The 27,956-nt window shown below is 38.0% G+C and overlaps 1 protein-coding gene and 1 long non-coding RNA gene across 2 annotated transcripts; one reads left to right on the top strand and one right to left on the bottom strand.

Moving 5' to 3' along the window:
• Positions 1-841: 841 nt before the first annotated feature.
• On the bottom strand, positions 842-27,215 carry pdcd10a (programmed cell death 10a). The gene is made up of 8 exons (XM_022664331.2): positions 27,029-27,215; positions 17,709-17,877; positions 13,696-13,749; positions 10,133-10,250; positions 7,644-7,770; positions 6,966-7,044; positions 2,657-2,739; positions 842-1,339 (listed from the first exon to the last, which is right to left on the bottom strand). Exons 2-8 carry the CDS (start codon positions 17,796-17,798, stop codon positions 1,258-1,260), a joined length of 633 nt encoding a protein of 210 aa, XP_022520052.1. The 5' UTR covers positions 17,799-17,877; positions 27,029-27,215; the 3' UTR covers positions 842-1,257.
• LOC125804539 (uncharacterized) lies at positions 23,114-24,265 on the top strand. Its single transcript, XR_007440645.1, has 3 exons — positions 23,114-23,390; positions 23,717-23,759; positions 23,923-24,265. It is a non-coding gene; the product is annotated as an uncharacterized LOC125804539 (long non-coding RNA).
• Positions 27,216-27,956: the final 741 nt, after the last annotated feature.

The raw sequence follows: 27,956 nt of genomic DNA on the forward strand, positions 1-27,956 counted from the left end.
AAATGAAATGTAAAATTTACTGATGATCAGAGATGGGTTGGGGAGACATGTCATCTGCTGGTGTTGATCCACTGTGTTTTATTATCAAGTCTAAAGTCAGTGCAGTTTTGTTTTCCCACAAAATCTTACAGCACTTCATGCTTCCCTCTGCTACTGACAACTTTTATGGAGATGTGGATTTCATTTTCCAGCAGGACTTGGCACACTGCCCTTACTGAGAAAAGTATCAATTGGTCTTATATAATATTAAAATTTTCTGAGACACTGATTTTTGGGTTTTCATTGGCTGTAAGCCATAACCATCAAAGAAACAATAAAATAAATGCTTGCTTAACATAGATCACTCCGTGTGTAATACATCTATATAATATACGAGTTTCTCATTTTTTACAACTGAATTACTAAAATAAAGTAACTTTTCAATGATATTAACTTTTTTTTTGGAGATGTGCTATTATACATGATAAATCTGAGCTCGCTGTACTCGTGTGGACGGCAAGAAGAGCAGAAGAAAGCTGAGATTCTCCTCATTTTCTCACGGTCCACAGTTCCTCAGGGACAGTTCTGCGACCGTGCCTGATTTTCTTCATCGCTTAATGGCTCGAAATAATCAGAATTAGCTGACTGGCGCCTCTGCCAATGGAGAGGACGCTCTGAAATCAGGTCACAGCCATTTAATTAATATCCCTTTCAAAACACAGGCGTTTTAGAGGGATTAGAATGGGTCAGAGTAGATATGAGCTCATAGAGAGAATATTAGCTATAATCCTCTGGGTAAAAAAAAAAAAAAACACAGATTTCCTAATGAAGACGGGAAAGAAACTCAGGCGCAGTCTGAATAAAACCTTTCCAACATGTGTGGCGTATTTATTTATTTATTTGAATATTCCTGCTACCCAATAATTATTAAATATACAACACCCATCCGTCCACTCTGGTTCTGCGGAGCTGAGCGCGGTCAGACAGGAGAGGAAAAGTCCAGTATTTACAGAGAAAGGGAGGGGGGGGGGGGGGGGGAAGGGGAGGAAAAGCTGAAAATAAAATAGCATGAAAATCAGTGTGCCTCTAACCCAGCTACAGGAGAACATTAGAAATTAGAAGAGGAAGAAAAAACAGAAAAGCAAAAAGTCAAGCCTGCAGTGTTCGCCCCATGAGACAGGATTCATAAATTACACAGTTCAAAAGTTTGTACATGTTCATATAAAGGTTATATTAAAGTTACAAAATGAAAGAGGGAGGGGGGGAAAGGCAGATTCTTTATGCAACTGTTTTAAAAGTCTGAAGAATCAGGTTGGTTTGGTGGATCAGCCGGTTGGCACTGATGAACACATTTATTGCCCTGGAAAAAATATGGGTGGGGTGGTGACAGAAAGAGAAGACATATAACAGTTAATATAGACACATCAAAAATAGGGTTGTATCATAATTAAGGATACATCAAGAGCATCTTTCACCACTTTTTGTAATTGCCAATACAGCAAATTAAGCAATCAGGAGCATTATGTGATTATGTGATAGATTATGGCTTACAGCTAACGAAAAAACAGAAATCAGTGTCTCAGAAAATTAGAATATTATATAAGACCAGTTGGTACTTTTGGCAGTGTGGGCAGTGTGCCAAATGCTGCTGGAAAATGAAATCCGCATGAAGTGCTGTAAGATTTTGTGGTAAAACAAAACTGCACTGACTTTAGACTTGATAATAAAACACAGTGGATCAACACCAGCAGATGACATGTCTCTCTAAACCATCACTGATTGGTGGAAACTTCACACTAGACCTCAAGCAGTTTGGACTGTGTGTCTCTCCACTCTTCCTCCAGACTCTGCTCCCTTGATTTACAAATGAAATGTAAAATTTACTGATGATCAGTGATGGTTTGGATAGACATGTCATCTGCTGGTGTTGATCCACTGTGTTTTATTATCAAGTCTAAAGTCAGTGCAGTTTTGTTTTCACACAAAATCTTACAGCACTTCATGCTTCCCTCTGCTACTGACAACTTTTATAGAGATGCAGATTTCATTTTCCAGCAGGATTTGGCACACTGCCCACAAAGCAACAAGTTCCAATTGGTCTTACATAATATTTAAATTTTCTGAGACACTGATTTTTGGGTTTTCATTTGCTGTAAGCCATAATCATCACCAACAATAAAATAAATAAATGCTTAAAATAGATCACTCTGTGTGTAATACATCTATATAATATATGAGTTTCACATTTTAAACTGATTTACTGAAATAAAATAACTTTTCAATGATATTACATTTATTTAGATGAACTAGTATGTTAATAACATAACTGATATACACTGAGATTAAGCTACAGTAGGTGGAGCCTGTAGAGAGATGCTGGTGAAAATGTTCAGTGATGTTAATTTGTGCTTAGTGAAGCATTACATTAAACAAATTGATAGTGTGGTCTCTAATAATAGAAGTGCATGTCATTCTGTTGCTGTTGATGAGCCTGTCATACTTTGATCACAACATGATTGCAGATCACGCTACCACAATTTTAAACAGCACAAAAAGTGATTGTGAGAATTCATGTGAAAACCACAAGCCCATTAAAAATGATTTAAAGCAATCACAGTGAACTAGACCAGCCCAAAATGCTGATTAAATATGCATGGGCTTCTGAGAAGCTGCTTACTTTCCATCTTTGAAGTATGTTTTCAGCGTGTCGCTGAAGCTTTTGGAGTATTTCACAAACTCTTTCTTCTGATGCTCTAGTGCCTGAAAAACACAAAGAAACTTTATTTTAATGAACAGACTTTAACTCTTCCAGTGCTCTGTGCACTCACCATTTCTGATCACTAAATTGAGGCCTAAAATTGATTCCATCTTTATTTCCACTTTATGTAACACATTATGTATGAATATTATGTACAAATTCTTAGATTTTAAGAAGCATTGTCACAGAAAACAAAAGCAAAGGGACAGAAAATGAAAACTACTTGACCAATAAACACTTTATATTACTATCCTTGCAGCAGAAAAAAATCAGTAGAATGCAGTAGAACTTGAGTGTAGTGAAACATGATAATGAGTACAAACTTTTGTAAAATAGTTCCTCTGATTTTATCGATTAATTCAAATTTACAGTTAAGGACGATGTGTTTTTATGAAAATCGATTTTCTCTTGAGTTTTAATTTTCACCACCGACGCTCCCCTGAGCTTAGCCCCGCCCCTCTCTCCATCGCGCAGCCGCACCCCTCCCTCCTTTTTATTAAATATTTTTTTTATAAAATAAAAAACTGCTCTTATAATAACATTTAAAAACACGGCACAAAACTGATTTATGTAATTTACGTAAAAATAAAGTTATTTTAAGACGTAACTGCCTATTTAAAAAGCAACAGAAGTTGTTCATTTGTTGGAGTTCATTTGTATCATTTCTAACATATTTAGAGTGTTGTTTACTCTTTTTTCTCTTTCACAATGTTAATCCTTTACAGCTTCAAAAACATGTATTATGCAAATTAGGCAATGACGTCATTTAGTGACTTTCAGGAGATTTCAGTAGGGGAAAAAAAAAATAAAAAAATCAATTTAAATCGAAAATCTGATTTTTTTTTCAAAGTTTTTTTTGGGCCATATCGCCCAGCTCTATATACCGTATTTTTCGGACTATAAGGCGCACCGTATTATAAGACGCACTATCAAAGAACGCCTATTTTCTGCTATTTTTCCATACATAGGGCGCATCGCATTATAAGGCGCGTTAAGTGACACTAGAAAGGGTGCCTATATCAAAGTGAACAGGGGTGGCGCCATGTTTCCCTTCCCCCACCGGGGGTGGTCGCTTGCCGGTGGAGCGTCTCAGTATTCAAATCTAGCTCTTTCAAAGTCAAACGAGTGCTGGATATTAATCTACACAGATTCCTCTCCTGAAAACTGTTTATTTGGGTGAGTAACGTGCTTCAGTTTATTTACAGTAAGCTTAGATTTCCAGATGTCCACTAAGGCTTGCTGCACCAGCGTTAGCATAGCTATCCGCTAGCACGCTAGCTAGTCACCTAAACTAGTAAAGTTAACCCAAACTTAAACGACAGCGTTACACTGAGTAATCCTGCGTGTTCTGGTAAGACAGTGAGATATTAGCTAGCGATTCGTCCCCCGTAGCTTGTTTTAACACGGTAAACAAGCAGATTACAGGCTGATAAAACTCACCTCTGAGAGAGTTAGCGCTTAGCATCTAGCTAATGCTAGCCAGGCAAAGCAGCACAGACTTACAGGCCGATAACTCACCTCTGAACGGTGAACGCTTAGCGATTAGCATCTAACTCTAATAATACTGCTCCAGCAGTATTAAAAGTACTAAATTTAGAAAATACTGATCTCTGAACAGTGAAAAAGCTAGCTAGCTAAGCGGTTAGCATCTAGCTAATGCTATTGCTGCTCCAGCCTCGGAGCGGCACGGCTCTGCACGGAGTGTGTGTTTACTGCTCCTTACACCTGACGGGTAAAATTTAGATAATACTGATCTCTGAACAGTGAATAAGCTAGCTAATGCTATTTGCTGCTCCAGCCTCGGAGCTGCACGGCTCTGCACGGAGTGTGTGTTTACTGCTCCTTACACCTGACGGGTAAAATTTAGATAATACTGATCTCTGAACAGTGAATAAGCTAGCTAATGCTATTGCTGCTCCAGCCTCGGAGCTGCACGGCTCTGGACTCTGTATAGCACTGAAACTCTGTATAACGCTGCACGGAGTGTGTGTTTACTGCTCCTTACAACCTGACGAGTAAAATTTAGATAATACTGATCTCAGTGAATAAGCTAGCTAGCTTAGCGGTTAGCATCTAGCTAATGCTATTGCTGCTCAGCCTCGGAGCTGCACGGCTCTGGACTCTGTATAGCACTGAAACTCTGTATAACGCTGCACGGAGTGTGTGTTTACTGCTCCTTACAACCTGACGAGTAAAATCCATACAAAAGGCGCACCGTATTATAAGACGCACTGTAAATTTTTGTGAAAATTAAACGTTTTTAAGTGCGCCTTATAGTCCGAAAAATACGGTACTAGTAATAGAGGCATAGTGTTAGTCATGCCCACAAAAAAAATCCCTATTTATTACACCATTAACAAACTCATTTTTGGCCTGCAGCCTGCTACTTACCCCGGCTAGCACTGCTGGAGCAGCATTAGCACTAGCCACTAACCAGGCTAGCACTTTCGCTGTTTAAAGGTGAGTATTAGGGGTGGGAATCGTTTACTATCTCACGATTCGATTCGATTCCGATTTTGGGGGCCACGATTCGATTCAAAATCGATTTTTGATTCAAAACGATTTGAATTATAAAAATTTCTGCTTCTGGCTTATGAATCTTATTGAAAAAAAACCCTCCATAATATACACTGGTCCTGGAGCAGGTAATGTGTTACAAAAACAATAAAATGTGCAGGAATGTGGGTCCTCGGTGACAGAGGAATCACTGGGATATCACAATGACGTTAATGAACAATAAATAAATAATAAATAACACTGCTTTATTACCAGGCTACTAGCGGTGGTGTGTAGGTGACGCTGCTGGGCTGATGTGATGATAGCAGTGGAGCGCTAAAGTTCAGGAGCAGCTGCTGATTAACTAGTTAATTTAAGGTCGTTGTATTTCTTCAGAAAGGGGGCAGGAGGTGGAGAAATTAATTCATATGGTCCATTCCTTAATTCCTCTGTGATGAGGAGCTGAAATTAGCTCTGATTAGCTTATTGTATTTTTCCGTTCCGCCTTAAATGCTGCAGCCCGCTGCCACCTGTAGCGTTATTTAAGGTGGAACTGGAAAGTTAGCTAGTTAGCTAGCTAACAGTTACTGAAACTAACTACTAGCGATCTTTTTTATGCTTGTTATGAAGCATTCTGCCATAAAACATTGAAACTACACGTTAATCTAATGTAATATAGTGCTTGTTCTGCCATCTTACCGGTGATTCTCAAACACCTACGCTCTGTGTGTGTCTGGAAGATCTCCGTTTGAAAGGACAAGTGCTATCCCCAGGGTTGCCAGGTCCAACAAAAATACCCAGCCCAAAATCAGTCTAAAACCCGCCCCTCAGAATCGATTTTGGGACATTTTAAATCGATTCTGAATCGTAGTAAATGAGAATCAAGATTCTTATGTGAATCGATTTTTTGGCACACCTCTAGTGAGTATTATCGGCCTGTAGCCTGCTGCTTACCCCAGCTAGCACTGCTGGAGCAGCATTACCACTAGCCACTAACCACTCTAAGCGTTAGCTCTTTCGCTGTTTAGAGTTGAGTATATCAGACTGTATTAAAACAAGCTACATGGGACAAACCACTAGCTAATTAGTGGAAATCTGTAAATCTAAGCTTTCTGTAAATAAATTCAAGCGCTTTACTCAGCCAAAAGCAGAGTTTTCAGGAGAGAAACCTGTGTAGAATCAACTCCAGCACTCGTTTAACTTGTTTACTTACCTTAGCTTTACTTAACCTAGTTTCACACCAGATTTCTCCTTTAAGCCAAATGCATTTTAAATTGGCAGTCAAATGGCTCTCCGGTTGGTGAGACGGAAAATTAATTGCTCACATTTTCGGCAATAATTACTGGTGTTTTGGTTGTACTAGAAGGGTTTCAGTAGTCAAATGCACCTTAGAAAGAAGGATGTCTTAACATTGCTAGAATGTGGCTCAAATTGGTCACGGTCCACCTCCTGAAGTGGTTTAAGTTGTGTGTGTGTGTGTGTGTGTGTGTGTGTGTGTGTGTGTGTGTGTGTGTGTGTGTGTGTGTGTGTGTGTATATATATATATATATATATAATCCTGATACTCAAGACCATGTGTAAAAGGAGTCACAGATTTTTCAAATGGACACATCAGGAACAAAAATATGTATTCTTTAGTATTGATCACTCAATCGACAGAGAGAGAGAGAGAGAGAGAGGTAGCACAAAGAGAGAGAAAGAAAAAGAGAAAAGCAGCGAGAGGAAAACTCACTCTTCTGTTCTGATACTGGTATTTCTTAAAGACATTGTTGACCGTATCCAGCAGTTCTTTGATGGCACTCGCTATGTCTCTGTGGGAGGCAAATAAGAAAAGTGGTTAGAGAGAACTACTGCTTCACACTCATCTCTCTCTCTCTCTGACACACCAAGGATGAGAAATAACAAAAAAAAAAAAAAAAAAAAAACACAAGCAAGAGGAAAATGTGCTCAACATGTTTTTTTTTATCGGTGCTATTGACTTTTTTTCTAAGCAAACTTCAGGCAAATACTAAACGCCAGAAAAGCCACAAGAGAGATTAAAGAAAATAACACTAAGACTACAAAGCAAGACTTAAAATACCTCACACATAATCTGTAAAGTATGTTTTGTAAGTATTTTTAATAATGAAGCTAACAAAGCTAACACAGAGGAGAAGCAATGCAGGTTTGTTTTTAAACAGGTATGGATACTTCTGGATTTTTTATAACTGGTTATGCAGTGTTATGCAGTTCCTGTGAGCACTGTCCTGTCTGCTTCCCCAAAGATACACAGTGCAGTATAGCAGCGTGCCGAGCCCAAAGTAGCATCAACAGCAATGCTATTCTCCAGATTACAAAACACTGCTGTGGTTTGTATTTAACAGAAAATGCGTTAAAATGGACCAAAAGAAGAATGAGCACCAGGACTTACTTGATGGTCTGGAGAAAGCGCACTCTGTCGTTGATTTCGTCCGGGATTTTGCTGAGGATCTGCTTCAGTGCTCGAGCTCTCTCGTTCAGGTCCTGAAACTCGCGCTCCGGCCTCTCGATCATGTACTCTACACACACACAAAACACACTCATTTATACCACTAGTTAAATACAGCACTTTCACTTTGTAACCAATACATTTCCAAGATTTGTTCATGACTTTTCCATGCCTTCAAGGCACATTTTCATGACCGTACAATTTTTAAAACAGTGCACACATGGACAATAAAACCAAAAATGAACTAAAACTATAATCGAAATTGATTATATTAGGCCTAAAATGAATGACACACAATATTTAATATTAAAATGTTTCCTCTTGCGTCCACAGTTAATCCTGTTGGATGTGGTTGGACCTTCTTGGTGGTATGCGGACATTACCCTGGATACCGTGGCTCTTGATGCATCACAAAGACTTGCTGTCTTGGTCACAGAAGCGCCAGCAAGTCGTGCACCATTCATTTGTCCTCTTTTGAACTCTGGTATGTCTATGGCATGGCATTGCAATATTTTGAGCAGAACTGTGCTCTTACCCTGCTAATTGAACCTCCCACTCTGCTCTTACTGGTGCAATGTGCAATTAATGAAGATTGGCCACCAGGCTGCTCTAATTTAGCCATGAAAACTATCGCACTAAAATGACAGGTGTTTCAGTTTCATTGTCCAAACCCTGTACATAAGATATACAGTATTTACAGCAGCTGTTACTGACTGAAGTTCATTACAGGACGCCGCTGTCAGTTCACTGCATTCAATCTGAACAGAAACTGCAGAACACTTCAGACTTCTATAGCCTGGCAGTGCCAATGGGCAATAACATCTCTCAGATGGTGGCTTTTATATTGTTAATCCAGACCAGGTTTTACAGCACATTTGACACCTGCTATTTTGGTTTAGACCAAATTTAAAGCTGATGTCCGTAAGTTTTGAGTTTCAGGGGATTACGGCCCTCTCTGGTGAGAATGGGTAATTGCACAGAGCATGCAGAAGAACCATTTTAAACCGGGCGGGTGTGATGCGGTCTCCTTTCAGAGCGGAAGAATCCGATTCCAGGTTATGTTCAGTCAGAGAGAGGGGGAGAGAGAGAGAGAGAGAGAGAGAGAGAGAGAGAGAGAGAGAGAGAGAGAGAGAGAGAGAGAGAGGGAGCACGCTCAGTCAGAAAATTCACTCCTTTGGTTTTACTATGAGTGAATGAACTACTGAGCTCTGAGTTTCCCCTTCTGAAGTCCCCAATGCTCCACCAGCCACTCGCTTTCAGTACAACTGAGCTGGATCCTCTTTTAGAGGCTGTACGTGTGCCCTAAGTACGCAAAGACGCGTGACGTGGCAAGAAGAACTCCCGTGAAAAGTGACCCAACACCCCAGTTTTTAGAATGAATATATTATCTTAGCAGGGCTTAGCAGGGATGGTCGTTCCAGCACACCGGTAGCATTAAACACAATATTTTATCCCTCATTTTATCTCCAATCAGAAATGCTTCTGCTTTCAGATTAGAAACAAAATAGTACAGACTGCCACTTTAAAAGCACAGGATTAAACATGGTAGGTTTGAAAACACCTTTAGACAGCAGCTAATGTGCGATGAGTGTTTTATTAATTCCTAATTTAAATCACTGAAACTATCAGGTAATCAATCTCATCACAACATAAAGTGCTGCGCACCACACACACACACACACACACACACACACTTTCAGTTAAAAGAGCAGAGATGGGCTTAAGGTATAAAAAAGGGCCAGGCTTAATGATGGAGGTAAATTTTAAATTCAAACACAAGCCGGTGCCTGGATTCTCTTCGTGTGCCTGCGAATTCATTAGTAGCATAAATTTGAAGACGTGACAAAAATGCTTGCAGAGAGGAGGAAATTAAATTGAGGAGAGAAAAATGCCATCATAAAAACACTGTTTTTCACATTTGTGGGGAAACAGCTCGACCTAGAGGTCAGAAGTAGCACAGCAAGTGTTTGGGCTCAATGGCTATTCTGCCACAATGAAAGCAACAAAAAGGACATTACTCGTGTTGGTATACACATGGATATATTACACCTGTGTGAATGTATAATGACTTATTATTCATTTAAAAGCTCTCTGACCAGTGATATGATGGTCCCCCTTATATCAGAGTCTTGGTATTTCTTTCTCCTCCTGCAGCTCTGAGGGAGGTTTTCCTTGCCTCTGTGCTCACTGGGGCTTGTATTCTATATTTTCAGTGTTTTGTCTGATTCTTTGTTCTGTTTCGTGACATCAGTTGTTAAAAGCGCTATATAAATAAATTAGAGTGGAGAGAAGTGTGCAAAAACATTGTTTTTCTTCTGGTGAACAAATGTAAAACCCTGAAAAAAAAAAGACTATGGCCTACAAGTAGCACTAGGGACCATCCAGGTGGTCATAATGTTTTGGATCACACATAACTGGATACAAACCCATACCTTTAACATCATCTGCAGCCATGCGTAATAACGACTCGGTGAAGTTGATCTCCACATTCTTCTTCTCTAAAATCTTCAGGATGATTTCTTGTGTCAGACCGGGATTCTCCTTCTCCGCCTGAGAATCACAAACACAAATCAGAAAACTGCAGCACGCGTTCATCCACTTAGTAAAAAAGAATAATTTAAAGCTGATAATACAATAAAAAACTGCTGCAAAAAAGAAGTGGCTCATAGTGGAAATTTCACTCTACAACTGTAAGTGTAGCCCAGGAGCATAAAACGACAATTTGCACATACTACTACTTTTAAAAGACAAAATTATTATTATTTTTTTTTTTTATAAAAGAAAAAAAAGAAAATGCCCAGTCATTGGAAGTCTGTATGTCCATACAATATAAAAACCAGACCGTGACCAAAAATTGTGTCCTTTTCTCAGTGAGGCTCCAGCGAATTCTCTGTGATGAGCTCAGCTGCAGTCTGAGCACATTCAGAGCTGTTGAGATTCTGGCTGGGTTAAAGTGAAACTTAACGTGAAGCATTGCTCTGTTGCGCATGCGTGTCACATATAAAGCTTAAACCGTTCTGACAGATGTCAGATATGGGTCACATTAAAAAGATTGTGTGAACATGCAAAACTAAATATCGAATTTGGGCAACTTTGACCTGCTGTGTGAACATAGCCTTGCACAGTCTAATTAAATTTAATGAAATTAAACATGGGTTGTTTATTTGCTCCGTTATACCATATGCGTACTGAACTGCGAGGTCCAAAATTCTGTGTGCTTCGATTTTTTTTTTTTAAACCTATTTTCTGGTCTATTTTCATACATAAAACGCACCAGATTATAAGGCTCATTAAGCAAAACTAGTAAGGTTTCCTACATCGATATATATATATATATATATATTAGGGGTATATATATTATGTCATGGTCTCAAGCCTCGAAGTCAAAAAGACAAATTGCACGCTACGCAAATGGTGTATTTATTTTATGTGGCACATTGCTGTTTTAATAGTGCACACTGCTGCTACAAAAAAAAGCCACTAGATGGCATTACATATATATCTTAATTAAATTATTTGAATTTGACCATTAGTGCCTAATGTGGTGTATTACAGATCACTTGTATCACTTTGCATCACCTATATCAAGCCCACCCAAAATCGGAAATACAATCGAATTGAGGATTTAGAGAATCGTGACACCCCTAATATATATATATATGTTTTTTTTTCTTTGAAGTAAAACAAGTGCTGGACTTTAATCTACACAGATTTTTTATCCTGAAAACTGTTTATTTGGGTGAGTAAAGCACTTCTGTTTTTTTTAGAGTACTTTGTCAGGTGGAGTTTTCAGGAAAGTTTCTTTAGCACTAAGGCTGGGTGCAGCAGCATTAGCATTAGCCATTAAATACAACGCTATCGAGATGTAAATGAAGCCCGGTGGCGCTACAATGAGGAGCCATGAGTGTTCCAGTAACCCAGGGCACTATCAGCTAGCGCTTCGTCCAATGTAGCTTGTAGTAACATGATAAACACACAGACTACAGTTCGATATACTCACCTCTGAATGGTGAAATAATTAACGCTGTGGTTATCGGCTAATGCTAATGCTGCTGCACCCAGCCTTAGTGCTGGAGAAACTTCACTGTAAACTCACCCGTATAATGCTGTATTTCAACGGAGTGGCTTTACTGCTCCTTAATACCTGACTGATAGAATTTATACATAAGATGCACTGGATTCTAAGGCGCACTGTTGATTTTTGGGAAAATTAAAGGATTTTAGGCTTTTAAAGCTATTTTTCTAGGCTTGTAAAACATTTCTACAATATTTTTTGATGTACATAGTGAACAGGCAGCGCAATTTCAGAGTGAAGGCTTATCTTTCAGTTTATATGAACATCAATAAGTGAATTTGCAACTGTTTACTGCTGTTTTTATCGATTTTTTAAACTTGTAAAACTTGTGTGTGTGTACGATTGGAATTTTCTCCCTGAGGGACAATAAAAGAATGACTGAATGCATACAGTGCATTAGATTATCCATATATACTAAAAGCAGATCTCCTACTAATCTCAAAACCCATTAAATATGGAAAGGAGGGCCCTGCCAGTAGTTACTGCCTGTACAGATAAGTTTTTTTGTTTTTTTTTAATGGATGTTCGATAAGGAACAGATTAGACTGGAAATGAAACCATTACAGCAAATTGGCCAATATTCACACTAGTGTTAATGTTTAACGTTTAATAGCATCCGGGGAATTCTTTCACAGCTTGGACTGAAAAGGCTCAATGAAACAAACATAAAACGCTGTTTACAAGTTTGGCCATGCTGTGGTAAACGATGCAAAACCAGGATAAGCAGAGCCTGAAGAATTACACAGAAGGGGAAATGTGGAGATCCTGTCATTTAAAAAGAGCAGTCCATAAAAAAAATAAATAAATAAAATCTAAATTCACCTGTACTATGTGGATAAAAATATTAGGACACATTACGCTTATTTTTATGTTTCTCCTAAAATTAACAGGGGTTGAAAATAATAAATTATGTTGCTTTTGTTTTACTAGCTGTTTTCCATCCTGGGAAGGCTTTTTACTAGACTATTGGAGCATTCCTGTGAGATTTTGATTGTATTCAGCACTTTTTTTTGCATTATATTATTTTATGGGCTTTTATATAGGTTTGCGAGTTACTGTACTATAAGAAGTACATATAATATAAAACATTAAGGCTTTAAATTAAGGCTTTAATAACTATTGGTTTTACTTTGTCCTATTAAATTACAAGTTATATAAAGAAATCAGATTCATTGGCAGGAAAACAGCTTAAGAATGTAAACAATATACCTAAAATCAGCCACAGTTTCCTTGGTTCTCCAGTTAACAAATAAATTCAGTTCAGTGTGTAATTATATTATCCTTCAAGCTACAGTATTAATACATTTAAAAGGGCTAGAGTTACTGCTCTTTAAGTTTATTTGCACCTCATATCCAGTTTTAGGGAGTTTAATCAACACTTCTGGGATCGTCTGGGGGATGAGGGGAACTTTGTTCCGAACTGTGGATCGATTGCAACATTCTATTTATCTCTTTTCTGAGTGAATAACTGCTGTATGCTGTTGTTTTTCTATTTTGCTCGGATAAAAACACTCATACAGTGAGGAACAGCAGCAGGAGCTCCTCAGATAAAGAGCTGTTTTTATGTTTCTCCAGGCAGAACACAGCATTCGACTGCACAGAGCTGAAATACTACAGTCACTACAGTGTACTGAATCGTGCTGTATCTGCTTCTTTGGCCGTTCTGTTCTCCGCAGCACCTTTAAGAGGTATGGCGGTATGCACAAAAACGCATACTGGTTTTGATTTTCCTTCCCCTCAGCACAACAACACGTTATTTCATTCATGCAAAAGGTTAAAAATGTGTCAAAACGAATGAAAACTTGCGAAAAACATGTTTGGTATGTTTATTTTGTTCAGTGTCAGTTTCAACCAAAAATGTAAGCCTCAAAGATACTGTGTAAAACTGGCTTTTTGGCTTTGAACATGTGCATCTCTTACCTTAATAAAAGCTGCTCGCAGGGTCTGTGCAGCAGACAGGTTCACTCTCTCCAGCTGCAAGCAAACATGCAAACACACACGAACACACACACACACACACACACACACACACACACACACAGTTAGAGACCTTCTATCCCTGCAAGCCTGCACTGCATACATTAAAGACGGAAATGTATTACAGCAAAAAGAGGAACATTAAGTCTCTGGTGTGAGCGAGCTTTTGGCTCTAATTAAATAGCTGCATAATTAATTCTCCAAAGAGTTTGGGGAAGTGAACGTGAGAGGAAAACGTCAGCTGAACGTGGTGGTGCGCGTTTGTGTATGTGCTCTGCTGATGGAGAGATTATTGGAGGAGTGTAATTAGGATTAGGAAGTCTTTATAGAAGTGTATGGATTCAGGACTTCAGAGAGGTGACGGTGAGGCTCTGCAGTCTTTACGTTAAACCGCAGTGCGGGTGGAGCCACCTGCACTGCTGATTACAGCCGGCTCTGGGTACAGAAACGGTGATTACCAGGCTTAATGGTATACAGCACTATTCATTTACAGATAGCACAATCAATCTATTCGTTTCTGTAAGATCTGAAAGATTAAATAAATGGAAATTGAATCTATGATAAATACAAAAATGAGCACTTACAAATGTTTGGCCATAATTCGTTTACAATTTAAGCAAAAACATGCATTAATTTTTTGATTATTTAATTTGTTAAATAGAGGGGAAATATCCACAGGTCATTATTAGTGTTCTCCTCCAAGCATGTTCAGCTGCAGGGATTAATCAGCAACACTTTGCGATTGGCTTTACAATAATATCATGATATATACTGGTACCTTCGTGATAACGATGCTATTGACGATACGAAAAAACACTTTAAAAAAATATCCAAGAATACATTACTGCAACAAAATGAAATTTTAATTTTATTATTGCATATGATATATGCTATTATATGGCACACCCCTGACTGAGATATTAAAAAATACAAGAATTTTATTAGATTTGTAATAAAAGTCAATGATTTAGAATGTCATGATAATAATAACGCACTCCAAATATCTCCATATATCCAGGATTAAAGTAAAATGAATGATAGTCTAATAGATATATATTGGTAAAAACAGCAAAAAAGTAGTAAGCTGATGCGACAATTAGGGGTGGATGATATGGCACGATATTTCAGGGTGTATTATCTTTTACGATATTCAAAAATGTTGGCGATATTATTGCGTACGATATGACATGGCACATTCCTAATTGTAAGTATATGTTGTTATTCTTGAAGCCATTTTAGGCATTACAGTATTAAAATAAGCCACAAATCCCTTCTTTCTCCAGTTAACAAATAAATTAAATTCAGTGTGTATTAATTTTATCCTTCAAGTTACAGTTTTAATATTTTTAAAAAGGCTATAGTTACTGCTCTTAAAGTTTTTTTCACCTTTCATCCACAGTTTTAGGAAGTTTAAATCACAGATTCTGACGATTAAATATATATATTTTTAAACTTCTCAATTTCTAACAGTATTTACATTGTTAAGCATTACAATTTAGTAATGTTTAATAAAGTCTTAACTAGTGTCAATTAAAAACCAGTTACTTAACCCAACAATGTTTATAACTGTCATAAGGGCTGTTCATTAATGCACCATTATTGTCAAGTTTTACCGATTAATCTGTGTTAACTGAAGAGCTATGAGGTAATTAACTGAACAGTCATGACATTCTTATTTAAGAAAGTTAACTGAAGAAGAGCTATGAGGTAAAGATAAAAGTAAGGGTTTGTGTGGTGGTGTGGATAACACCACAACCTATACAAGTCCCGGTCTGGGTGAATATGTTGTGCTATACCAATAAGAGTACATGGGCAAGACTCCCAACAATACATTGGCCCACCTCTGTAATAGGAATAACCTTGTAAGAGGCTCTGGATAAGAACGTCAGCTAAATGCCATAAATGTAAATGTAATGAGGTAATTAACTGAACAGTCGTGAAAGTATTATGTGAAACTTAACTACAAAATTATGGATTAAAAGTTACAGTAATTAGATAAATGTTACAATACAGTCAAAAAGTAAAGTTAACAGTAATACAGTTGGTTGGTTGTTGGGGTTTTATTGCCACTTCAGCACATATTTGGCTATTTGTGGCATGCACTTGGTTTTATATATCCAGACAGAGCAAAGGGTTTTAGTACGATAAGGAAAATTTCTCACTACATATGTATTAAATATGGGCGATATGGCCAAAAAAAAAAAAAAAAAAACGTTTTTTTTAAATCCAATTTTCGATTTAAATCGATTTTTCCCCCTACTAAAAATCAAATTAAAGATGCTAAAGAAATGTTAAAAAACTAGTTCTTATTTATTTTGTTTTCACTTAAAATGTCCCCTTTGTGGTTAAAGTGCAACCAGAAACAAGCTAAAAAAACTAATGTAAACAGTGAGAACATCCAGTAACTTTTACAAAGCTTAACATAGTTTAGGTACTGACACAATACACCCTCAAACTTAAAAAAATAAAGAAATAAGCACACCCTCACAAAACAAATAGAAAGAAATAAAATGGTGCCCTTTTTGACAAAACTTACAAAATAGTAAAGTATGTATAATGAGTAGAGCCCAAAAAAAACCTTCGATTTAAAAAAAAAAAAAAAAAATCAGATTTACGATTTAAATCGATTTTTTCCCCCTACTAAAATCTCCTAAAAGTCGCTAAAATTACTTCATCACCTAATTTGCATAATACATGTTTTTGAAGCTGTAAAGGACTAACATTGTGAGATAGAAAAATGTGAGTAAAAACACTCTAAATATGTTAGAAATTATACAAATGAACTCCAACAAATGAACAACTTCTGTTGTTTTTAAATAGGCAGTTACGTCTCAAAATAACTTTATTTTTACGTAAATCATAAATCAGGTTTTTGTCGTGTTGTTAAATGTTATTATAAGAGCATTTTTTTTATTACATTTTTTTTTTTTTGATGTGTCGGTTTAAAACACATAAAAATATAACCGATAATCACCCAGCTCTAGTTAGGTGTATAAGATGCAATAAGAACTTCAAGATCTTCTGTGGTGTGTTTTTTTCCCCCGAAAAAGTATTTTATGTTTTTTTTTCCAGTAGTAAGATTGTCTTATATTGTTATAGACAAGACATTAAATGAGGATGTGTTTCCAGCAATACAGTATTTAAATGAATAGTTAGAAGGTTTTGAGCTACATTCAGCTTCAAATAGCTGTTTTTTATGGAGTAATGTAATCTAATAATGATCACAGAACACTTAAAGAAGAAGATTAAAGTAAGGAAGTGCTGTTGTTAGACTATGCTTCTCTAGCCTCCCATGCCAGTTAAATACCATATGGCTACACTCAGCTCCTGATGCCTGAAGTTGGTATTGGTGCTGTGGAATATTTAATGGAAATTTAATTCCCTGAGACACATCAGAAAAGGCCTTTGCATCTTTTTCTTTCTACCATGGCTCCCAAGTTAAGAATCAGTGGATTCTAACAACATTCTAGCTTCTAAGGATACTCAGAAACACTTAATTATTTACACTTTCACATCTAAATACTCTTCTAATATTTGTGAAACTCTTTTTGTAAGAACTGCAGGCTTAATTTTTGTTTCCAGTTGACAGCCCTGGCCTGTTCGGGGAGGCCGAGTGCAGACTAATATTAGCTAAGGTCTGATTCCACACTGTGGCTTGGAGAAAATCTTATGCAATATTATGCAAGCTTAACTAAATGACTAAATGTAACAGCAGTAAAGCCTTTATTAAGCAGACAGGCCTGTTGCGAAAACGTCTGCAGCACGGATTGTGAAACATTTGGGAATCTTTAAAAGCTTAATTCAACTGCAAGCATGTCTTCCTGGTCGAGCAGCCATATTTTATGTAAGGGGCATTGGAGGAATTATGTAAATCCTGATTTTTACTGAACTTTGGCTTTTAAACAAAGCTTAATCTGAAGCACCGCTGTTATCATTCATATCGTGGTCAAACGTACCTCGTTGAAGACTGGGTACATTACTGCATAGAGGGTCATGGAAACCATCGAGGCCGTCTCCGCTTCATTCTTAATCTCTTCCATTGTCATCGTCGCCGTGATGATGAGAGGATGGGCGGAGCGTCATTCACTCCCAAACTTTACAGTGGATTCGGAGCCCAGACGATTTCTGCAAACAGATTAAACAGAATAAACAGATTAGCTCAGCTAGCTTTGCGACAATTTCAAGCAGTAATCACGAGCTAGATAAACATGGAAGATATAACTTAAATATTTAGGTAGAAGAGGTTTTAAACAAACAAAACAAATCATACAAGCATGTCACGTTGATTAGCTTGCAGTAAATTACCTTACTGTACAGGTGCATCTCAAAAAATTACAATCTCATTGAAAAATATATTATATAGATGTATTACACACAGAGTGATCTATTTTAAGTGTTTATTCCTTTTACTATTAATGATTATGGCTTACAGGCAATAAAAACCCAAAAATCAGTGTCAGTATATGAGACCAATCAGTACTTTTGGCAGTGTGGGCAGTGTGCCAAGTCCTGCTGAAAAATGAAATCCACATCTACATAAAAGTTGTCAGCAGAGGGACGCATTTCTGGGAAAACACTGCACTGACTTTAGACTTAATAATAAAACACAGTGGATCAACACCAGCAGTTGACATGTCTCTCCAAACCATCACTGATCATCAGTAAATTTTACATTTCATTTAACAAATCAAGGGAGCAGAGTCTGGAGGAAGAGTGGAGAGACACACAGTCCAAACTGCTCGAGGTCTAGTGTGAAGTTTCCACCAATCACTGCTGGTGTTGATCCACTGTGTTTTATTATCAAGTCTAAAGTCAGTGCAGTTTTGTTTTCCCGCAAAATCTTACAGCACTTCATGCTTCCCCCTGCTACTGACAACTTTTATAGAGATGTGGATTTCCTTTACCAGCAGGACTTGGCACACTGCCCACACTGCTAAAAGTACCAAATGGTCTTATATAATATTATAGTTTTCTGATACACTGATTTCCCAATGGCTTGTGTAATATGAGCCAAACACGTCAACACACCCACTTATCTTGATGATCCACAGCACCTTGCTTTTAACTTAGAGCTAGAAGGCATTGCTAATGGCATTTGGGATATTTGAACTGGTGTGTTTAACAGTCAGTTTAACAGATGGACCTTGTCAACTACATTGAAGCATATATTCTACAGTGAAAAACTTGACTGGAGCAAAATTATGACAGAATTTAGCATTTATCTAATCTAAAACAGATAACCCTATACAAATAGATTGAAGCAACTGCCAGGAAATGTACCATATTGGTGTGAAAGAACTGTTACTGATGGGAAAGTGAGTCACAGTCTCAAACCTACACGTCAAAACAGAGTCAAACAGCTCCAGGCTGAAGGTCTTCTGCCCAGAGGAATGACGTCTTATCTACCTGACATAACTCACACTCACACACACCTGACCTAACTTAACTTTACTCACCGGCCACTTTATTAGAAACACCTACCTGCTCAACCTTGTGCTTCCACTCACTGCGGACACTTTATTAGAAACACCTACCTACCTACCAACCTTGTGCTTCCACTCACTGTGGCCACTTTATTAGAAACACCCACCTAACAAACCTTGTGCTTCCACTCACTGTGGCCACTTTATTAGAAACACCTACCTACCAACCTTGTGCTTTAACTCCCTGTGGCCACTTTACTAGAAACACCCACCTACCAACCTTGTGCTTTTCACTCACTGTGGCCACTTTATTAGAAACACCCACCTACCAACCTTGTGCTTTAACTCCCTGCGGCCACTTTATTAGAAACACCTTCCTACCTGCCAACCTTGAGCTTCCACTCACTGTGGCCACTTTATTAGAAACACTTACCCAACCAACCTTGTGCTTCCACTCACTGTGGCCACTTTATTAGAAACACCCACCTACCAACCTTGTGCTTTAACTCCCTGCGGCCACTTTATTAGAAACACCTACCTACCTGCCAACCTTGAGCTTCCACTCACTGTGGCCACTTTATTAGAAACACTTACCCACCAACCTTATGCTTATCCTAACTGGCCATTTTATTGGAAACACACATGTACCAACTTTGTGCTTCCAATCACTGTGGCCACTTTATTGGAAACATCCACCTACCAACCTTGGTTTTCCACTCACTTACCACATGAACAGAAATCCTATCTCTGTGCTCATATACCTCTCTATAAAAAAGTTATGCATTTCCAATAATGAGGTCTGTAAGTGTTGCTATAAAGGTGGGTGTTTCCAATAAAGTGGCCTCTGTGTACAGGTACAAAGGTAGGTGTTTCCAATAAAGGTAACTCAGTGTGTGTAACTGTGCTGCAGAGCTGCCAGATTACTAATCATGACTCACTGCTGCATTTCCTCGTCACAAAGGCCAGCCAACACCTGATTCCTCAAAGTTCCTTACTGATGACGCTCCATCCAAACAGCCAACACCCTTCAGCAACTAACAGCCTGATGCCTGACAACTTTCACTTTATACATCCACTAGTTAAAGACAAAGACTCGGCTTTAATCTGAAATAATTCCGCTATTTAAACACATTCTGCCATAAAAAGTGATTAGACTAATGCATGAGCCCTCAAGGCCAAGCAGGGATGATGCTTAGCATAAAAAAGCAGGAAGACATTATTAAATAGTGAAATTACGCTCTATCGCGCACAGGAAGACATTTCATTATGAGTCAGGCTATTTCACACAGTCAAAAATACTTTACTGCATTGTTTAAATTAAGTAGCTTATTGCAGGCCATTAAATCTCATTTTACATCCCCTCAGTATTTCATAACTCGCATTAATTATAAATGACGAACGTCTGTGCTTCTGCTGGCACCGAGTCTCGACGCTATAAATGCGTGCAGCGGTTCGAAGAGCCCTGATCCAATCTGTCTGAGTGATGCATGGGACCGTCTCCTGGCTATTCATCTGAAGGCCTTTTCATTTGCATCCTTTATTAAGCTACACAATACTCACAGAAACGTTCATAAATATTCCTAGAGGTCAGGAGAATTCCCGCAGACTTATTAACGCACCACAAATTATGCATTGCGCTAATGCAGAAATGTGAATTTAATTAACACTATGCAGCCTTTTGTCTGTAGACATTTCTTTTATCTATTATTTATCTCGGGATTATTAGACCATGAAAAAAACTAAACAGTGCTCACTGCTCGTCTTCTGCCTTTTAACACTTTACCTTACCTTCCACATGCATCCTTTTAATCCAGGTATATAGTGCTAAGAACACACTGAACCCTCGACATATTATTTTAAATATTAAGACCTATTAATTCATATCTATGGTAAATTGAACCATTATCTACTGTATCTACAACCAATACTAGTTGGGATGTAACTAATGATTATATTGAACTATTTTGCAACTAATCTGAATTATTTTTCTGCCATCCCCTTAATCATAATATTGATTATATCAACTAATCGTTGCAGCCCTAAAAATAAAGATAGAGATCAGTTCAGTGTTCTTCACTGGCCTTTAGAATCTTTAGAATGATGTGCTATAAGAAATTCATATTATGAAGGATCATGTGGTGTGGTGCATGTTTTCGCGGCTCATTTTGGACCTGTTAAGACCAATGAATCACTGTTTGAACACCACAGCCTTTATAATTATTGCTATTGTTGACCATGTGCATCCCTTCATGACCACATTTTCAGCATGGTAATGCAACATGTCACAGTGAAAAAAAAAACCATCTCAACAGGTTTCTTGACCAGAACTAGTTTAGTTCTCAGTGGTCATCCCAGTAGTTCCTGATTCAAGTTACCATATTTTTCGCACTATGTATGAATTCTACCAGTCAGGTATTAAGGAGCAGTAAAGCCACTCCATTGAAGTACAGCATTATAAGCATTAGCACTAGTTGCTAACTGCAGTGCTAGCTTTTTCATCATACAGAGGTGAGTATATCGGACTGTAGTCTGGCTGTTTGCTATTTTACAACAAGCTACGTGGGTCAAACCGCTAGCTGATAGCACCCTGAGATACCTAAACACTCAGGGTTTCTCAGTCTAGTGGTATCAGGCGGCATCTACGTCATGCTAGTGCTGTAGTTAGCGGCTCATGCTAATGATGCTGCACCTAGCCTTAGTGCTGGAGAATCTTCACTGAAAACTCACCCTTAGACAAAAAATATTGGAAATCTAAGCTTACTGTAAATAAATGGAAGGGCTTGTTGTTTTTCAAATTCCTTGGCGTGCACATTAATAAGCAATATACTGACATGGAGAGAACAAACCAGACAAGTAGTGAACCTCTACTTCTTCAGACGGCTGAGGTATTTTGAATATGTATACGAATATGAATATGAATACCTGAATCCTCACGACCTTCTACACCTGCACTGTAGAGAGCATCCTTACAGGCATCACCACAAACTGGTATGGAAAAAATGTACGGCTCCACAGCGAACAGCAAATCAGAGGCGTGCAGAGGATGGTGGGTAGACCCTCCACACAGCACCATGATTCAGCTTCCAAACCGCTATTCGTACACCAGCTGCTGTCTGTGGGAGTCCAGAAGCACCATAAAAGACTCCAACCACTCAAGCATCTGCCTGTTCTCACAGCTGCCCAGCAGCAGGAGGTACAGAAGCACAAAAAGACTAGGACCAGTAACAGCTTCCTCCCACAGGCAATCAGATTGCTGAACTGTCAGTATCAGTGTATTTGTGAGCCCATAGTCCATCAAAACTTGTCTAAATGCACAAGTTAATACATTTTTACCTCATATGAACTCATTCTAGACTGTATACTTTCCCTTACATTATTACAGTCGCCCTGTATTTTTTGGTTCCGATTTAGAAAAAGATATAAAAAAAAGATACCCAGCCCTATGCTTCATACTATAAAAAAAGAATCTAAAGATTTTCTTATGTTCCATAACATATTTAAGAGGCGCAGATTATATATGCCCAGTATCATTTATTACATTCTAAACTTGAATATCTGAAATGCATTATTAATATTATGGATGTAGGATTGTGTCAAGTAGGAGGAATTTGGTGAATTTTTGTATCGGAATATAAATTACAAGAAAACATATTGCAACGTGAGTCCCCCCCCCCCCGAAAATTAAAACAATACAATAATAGATATACAGTGTAAGTTAAAGTAGAGCTGCTTAAAGAACACTCACCCTGCACTGAATATTGAATTTGAGTGTTTTTAAATCCTGTTGAATTGTGAATTGTATGGTGTACAACAAAAAGAATAAAAGTCAATATCCTGTGCATGAGAGAGTATTTCAATTCTATTCAAAACGCTATAGTGCTAAAAGTATCCGTGGCCTGCCTTGTGTTTGGTGATATGTGGTTTGGATGGAGCTGCTGAGTCATAGAAAATCTCCATTCCATGAATTTCTCTACTGTTTTCGACCTAATCTGAAGCTACATGACGTTTGGAGGTGTGTAGTGATGAACTGTGAAGCTACATGAAGTTTGGAGGTGTGTAGTGATGAACTCTGAAGCTTCATGAAGTTTGGAGGTGTGTAGTGATGAACTGTGAAGCTACATGAAGTTTGGAGGTGTGTAGTGATGAACTCTGAAGCTACATGAAGTTTGGAGGTGTGTAGTGATGATGAACTCTGAAGCTACATGAAGTTTGGAGGTGTGTAGTGATGAACTCTGAAGCTACATGAAGTTTGGAGGTGTGTAGTGATGAACTCTGAAGCTACATGAAGTTTGGAGGTGTGTAGTGATGATGAACTCTGAAGCTTCATGAAGTTTGGAGGTGTGTAGTGATGAACTCTGAAGCTTCATGAAGTTTGGAGGTGTGTAGTGATGAACTCTGAAGCTACATGAAGGTTGGAGGTGTGTAGTGATGAACTCTGAAGCTACATGATGTTTGGAGGTGTGTAGTGATGATGAACTATGAAGCTGCATGAAGTTTGGAGGTGTGTAGTGATGAACTCTGAAGCTACATGAAGTTTGGAGGTGTGTAGTGATGATGAACTCTGAAGCTACATGAAGTTTGGAGGTGTGTAGTGATGAACTCTGAAGCTACATGACGTTTGGAGGTGTGTAGTGAGGAACTAATCTGAAGCTACATGAAGTTTGGAGGTGTGTAGTGATGAACTCTGAAGCTACATGTAGTTTGGAGGTGTGTAGTGATGAACTCTGAAGCTACATGAAGTTTGGAGGTGTGTAGTGATGATGAACTCTGAAGCTACATGAAGTTTGGAGGTGTGTAGTGATGATGAACTCTGAAGCTACATGAAGTTTGGAGGTGTGTAGTGATGAACTCTGAAGCTACATGAAGTTTGGAGGTGTGTAGTGATGAACTCTGAAGCTTCATGAAGTTTGGAGGTGTGTAGTGATGAACTCTGAAGCTTCATGAAGTTTGGAGGTGTGTAGTGATGAACTCTGAAGCTACATGAAGTTTGGAGGTGTGTAGTGATGAACTCTGAAGCTTCATGAAGTTTGGAGGTGTGTAGTGATGAACTCTGAAGCTACATGAAGTTTGGAGGTGTGTAGTGATGAACTCTGAAGCTACATGAAGTTTTGAGGTGTGTAGTGATGAACTCTGAAGCTACATGAAGTTTAGAGGTGTGTAGTGATTGTGGAGGACTAACACTTTTATTTACTGTTTACTACGAAATTACATGTGTGACCCTTAATTTTTTAATGTCTATAATATTAATCTATAATGTAGAAAAATAAATAAATAAATAAATAAATAAAAACACTGCATGAATGACGTTTGCCTGAATTTTTGACTGGTACTGTAGATATTAGGGGTGTCACGATCTCGATATTTTATCGAAATCGAATCGAAATGAGGTCACGATCTCGAGTATCGAAGTCAAAAAGAGGATCGACGATCCCTCCCGCGCGCGCTACGCAAATAGCGCAGCGCGCTACGCAAATGCCGCGGCACCAACACAGCGCATCCTATTCATTTAAATAGAGATAGCCACTGCATGAGCGCAGTCGGCGGGAGTGTGATCACTGTTTTTATCTGTCCAACGGGGGAGGGGGGGCGGGGGTTGGGCGCGCAGGTTTTGTATCTGTATCTAACGGAGGGGTGGGTGCGCGCAGGTGAGAGCGTGTGAACTCGCTGAAATGCGTGTGTCAGTGTGACTTGAGAACACTGACTATAGATCACAGTGAGGTGGATTAAAAATCTTAAACTTATAATTGACTACACCTGTTGCTTTCCATTGAATTAAAAAAACATCTTTCTCTCAGATAAAGTAAACACAAGCGTGTTTCTGACTAAAATAAAAGCTTTTCAGGAGAGATATAAGTTATGTGTAAATATTTATAAGACAATACCCACATCACTTATCTAACCAGCCTGTACTGATTTCTGCCCCCCAATAATGCTTTCAATAACCTCTTGTAACCCCTGGGAGCCAGGGGTTACACTCTAATAGCCTTTAATAGTCTTCAGTAGCCTTTAAAAGACTTACCTGGCGGCCGTGGTGTGTCCACTAAACTCCGTAGTTATAAACATCCTGAGGTTAGCAGCGCGCTAACTGACCTGTTTTTAATGTAATCCGAGCAGTGACTCCGTGTCGGCTGTTCTAACCTGCTGCTGTTAGCTGCTTGGGCTGAAAGATGAACTGTAGTGAGCTGTATTATCGGGTTAGTGGGGTTAAAACCTTTATTTGTTTACAGAAACAGTAAAAACGGACTGGCTGAGCTCTGTAGCCCGTGGCTGGGCTGTACTGAAGTAGTGACTGAGTGAAGAGAGCGGGGCTTGTGCTGCTGCTGCTAGTGGTTGGATGAAGAACTGCAGCTTCATGTAATGAGCAGTTTCACCAGCCATCCACACACAGCTCTGATAAACTGCTTGTTTTAATAGTGCACACTGTTGCTACCAAAAAAAGTCACTAGATGGCATTACCATATATATCTTAATAAATAATAATAATAATATTTATAATATTTATAATAATAATAATAATAATAATAATAATAATAATAATAATAATAATAATAAATATATTATTTAAATTTTATGAGGCATAAAATAATAACAAGAAAAAAAAACAAGAAAATCGAGAATCGAATCGAATCGTGACCCTCAAATCGAAAATGAAATCGAATCGAGGATTTAGAGAATCGTGACACCCCTAGTAGATATTGTGGTTTATATTTTCACTCACATTTATAACTACCTGTGTTACTATGATGTTGCCAACAACAAACCAATAAAACAATAATTTAATTCCATATGATCTGAAGAACTGAGATTATGGTTATCTAATATAACTATTATTATCTAGTGTTCCGAATACAGCAAGGTCAAAATAAGCTCAATTTGCTGTAATGATTTGGAAAAAAAATTAGACCACTTAAAAATCATGACTTTCTTTGATTTTACCAAATTACAAACCTCTTGAATATAATCAAGAGGAAGATGGATGATCACAAGCCATCAAACCAAACTAAACTGTTTGAATTTTTGCACTAGGAGTGGCATAAAGTTATTCAAAAGCAGTGTGTAAGACTGGTGGAGGAGAACATGCCAAGACGCATAAAAACGAATTAATTGATCTTCTTTGCATTATTAGAGGTCTAAAAGCTCTGTATCTTTTTTTGTTATTTCAGCCATTTCTCATTTTCTGCAAATAAATGCTCTAAATGACAATATTATTATTTGGAATTTAGAAGAAATGTTGTCTGTAGTTTATAGAATAAAGCAACAATGTTCATTTTACTCAAACACATACCTATAAATAGCAAAATCAGAGAAATTTTAGTTTTTCCAGAGTTGTAGAAGCCAAGTCTATAAAATAAAGGTTAATCAAGGTAAAATTCATAGAGTTTAGATGTTTAAACAATCAGAACACTTAAATTACCCTCTAAAATAAATATTTAACCGTTATATATTCAACCCACATTTACCTAAAAAGCCCAGATACTAACGAGCTAGTTAGCTAGCTAACCTAACATTAACCCAATCTGAATGCTAAGCTAGCTTGTTAGCTGCTTCTACACAGTCGATCATTAAGTCCAGCTTTTATATGGGTCTTCTAATCGATCATATCACGAATTTATCGTTAAATTACGTATGGATATACCCTTAAATACGACAATATGCGCTCAAAACACATTCAAAGCGAATGACTTTGTAGCTTAGCTAAAGCTAACTGTGGGGTCGTGAAGCTAAGCTAGCTAGGCTGCGAACAGAGAAGCTAACAAGCTAAGCTAACACAGCTACCCTACCCTGTACAGGCTAACGTATCGGTAACCCGGCTGCGTTAGCTCCGCTGGCTAACTAACTGTAATAATCCGTACCTGCAGAGTTAAAGCACAGCTTCCCCGAGTTAAATCCTCCGTCTCCGGCTCTCAGAGTCTCTCTACACCCGAATCCTCTTCATCCGACCGACAGACGGAAGTTTTCAGCTCGGCAAAATCCTCAGAATAAGGGAGGATCTGTTTTTTCTGTGAATACCAACAGCCGAATGAATCGCACGGCGGAGGCACGCGGACGTGTAGTTTTTCAGACGCGTACCATCTGTTAAAGCCAGGCGCCGCGTATTAAAAATGGACTACAAGTCCCAGTCACGCAATTGATTGGATGTAGTGGCAGCGGCGACGATGATTGACGTGTGGTTCGACCAATCATAGCATCTTTCTTGTGATAGCCAGGTTCATGTTAGGGGCAGGCTACTGCTCTTTCCTATCCTCGTTTTTTAAAACATTATTTAAAGAGCCACTAAACCCTAAACCATATTATTTCCATTAATAGCAGAATTGTGTTCTTTTGACATAGTAAAACATAATATAAATAATAATATAAATAATAATATAATAAAATAATATAAAATTAAAATTATATAAATTATAACATTTCCCAATCTTTAAAAACTCCCTAAAATTATGGGTTCTCAACTTGTTCTCGTGGTCATTAAGTTGCGACCCACTTTTATAGATACAAATACAAACCAAACAAAAACCCATTTAAACATACATGTGCATGCAAAGTGAATTTAAGAGCATGGGAACGTGTAGTATACATGTAGTGGACATGGGAAACATGTCCACTACATGTATAAAAATGAGTACTATAAAATTAAATATCAAAACTGCACAAAATAAATAAGGCCACACAATTAGATATTTCACTTATCTGCATATCTCTGCATTCAGAGTACATTATTAAAAAACTCTCTCTGTCTCCTTTTCCCACCAATATAAAAGATAAGAACAAAATCAGAATAAA

This window comes from Astyanax mexicanus, chromosome 9 (genome assembly GCF_023375975.1).
Source record: "Astyanax mexicanus isolate ESR-SI-001 chromosome 9, AstMex3_surface, whole genome shotgun sequence".
Taxonomy (NCBI): domain Eukaryota; kingdom Metazoa; phylum Chordata; class Actinopteri; order Characiformes; family Acestrorhamphidae; genus Astyanax; species Astyanax mexicanus.

Coding starts and splice junctions, on each gene's coding strand:
- pdcd10a (XM_022664331.2), bottom strand. CDS start 17,798: ATGACAATGGAAGAGATTAAGAATGAAGCGGAGACGGCCTCGATGGTT. Junction 13,750..17,708: donor TGTACCCAGTCTTCAACGAG/GTACGTTTGACC, acceptor GTTTGCTTGCAG/CTGGAGAGAGTGAACCTGTC. Junction 1,340..2,656: donor ACATACTTCAAAGATGGAAA/GTAAGCAGCTTC, acceptor TATTTTTTCCAG/GGCAATAAATGTGTTCATCA.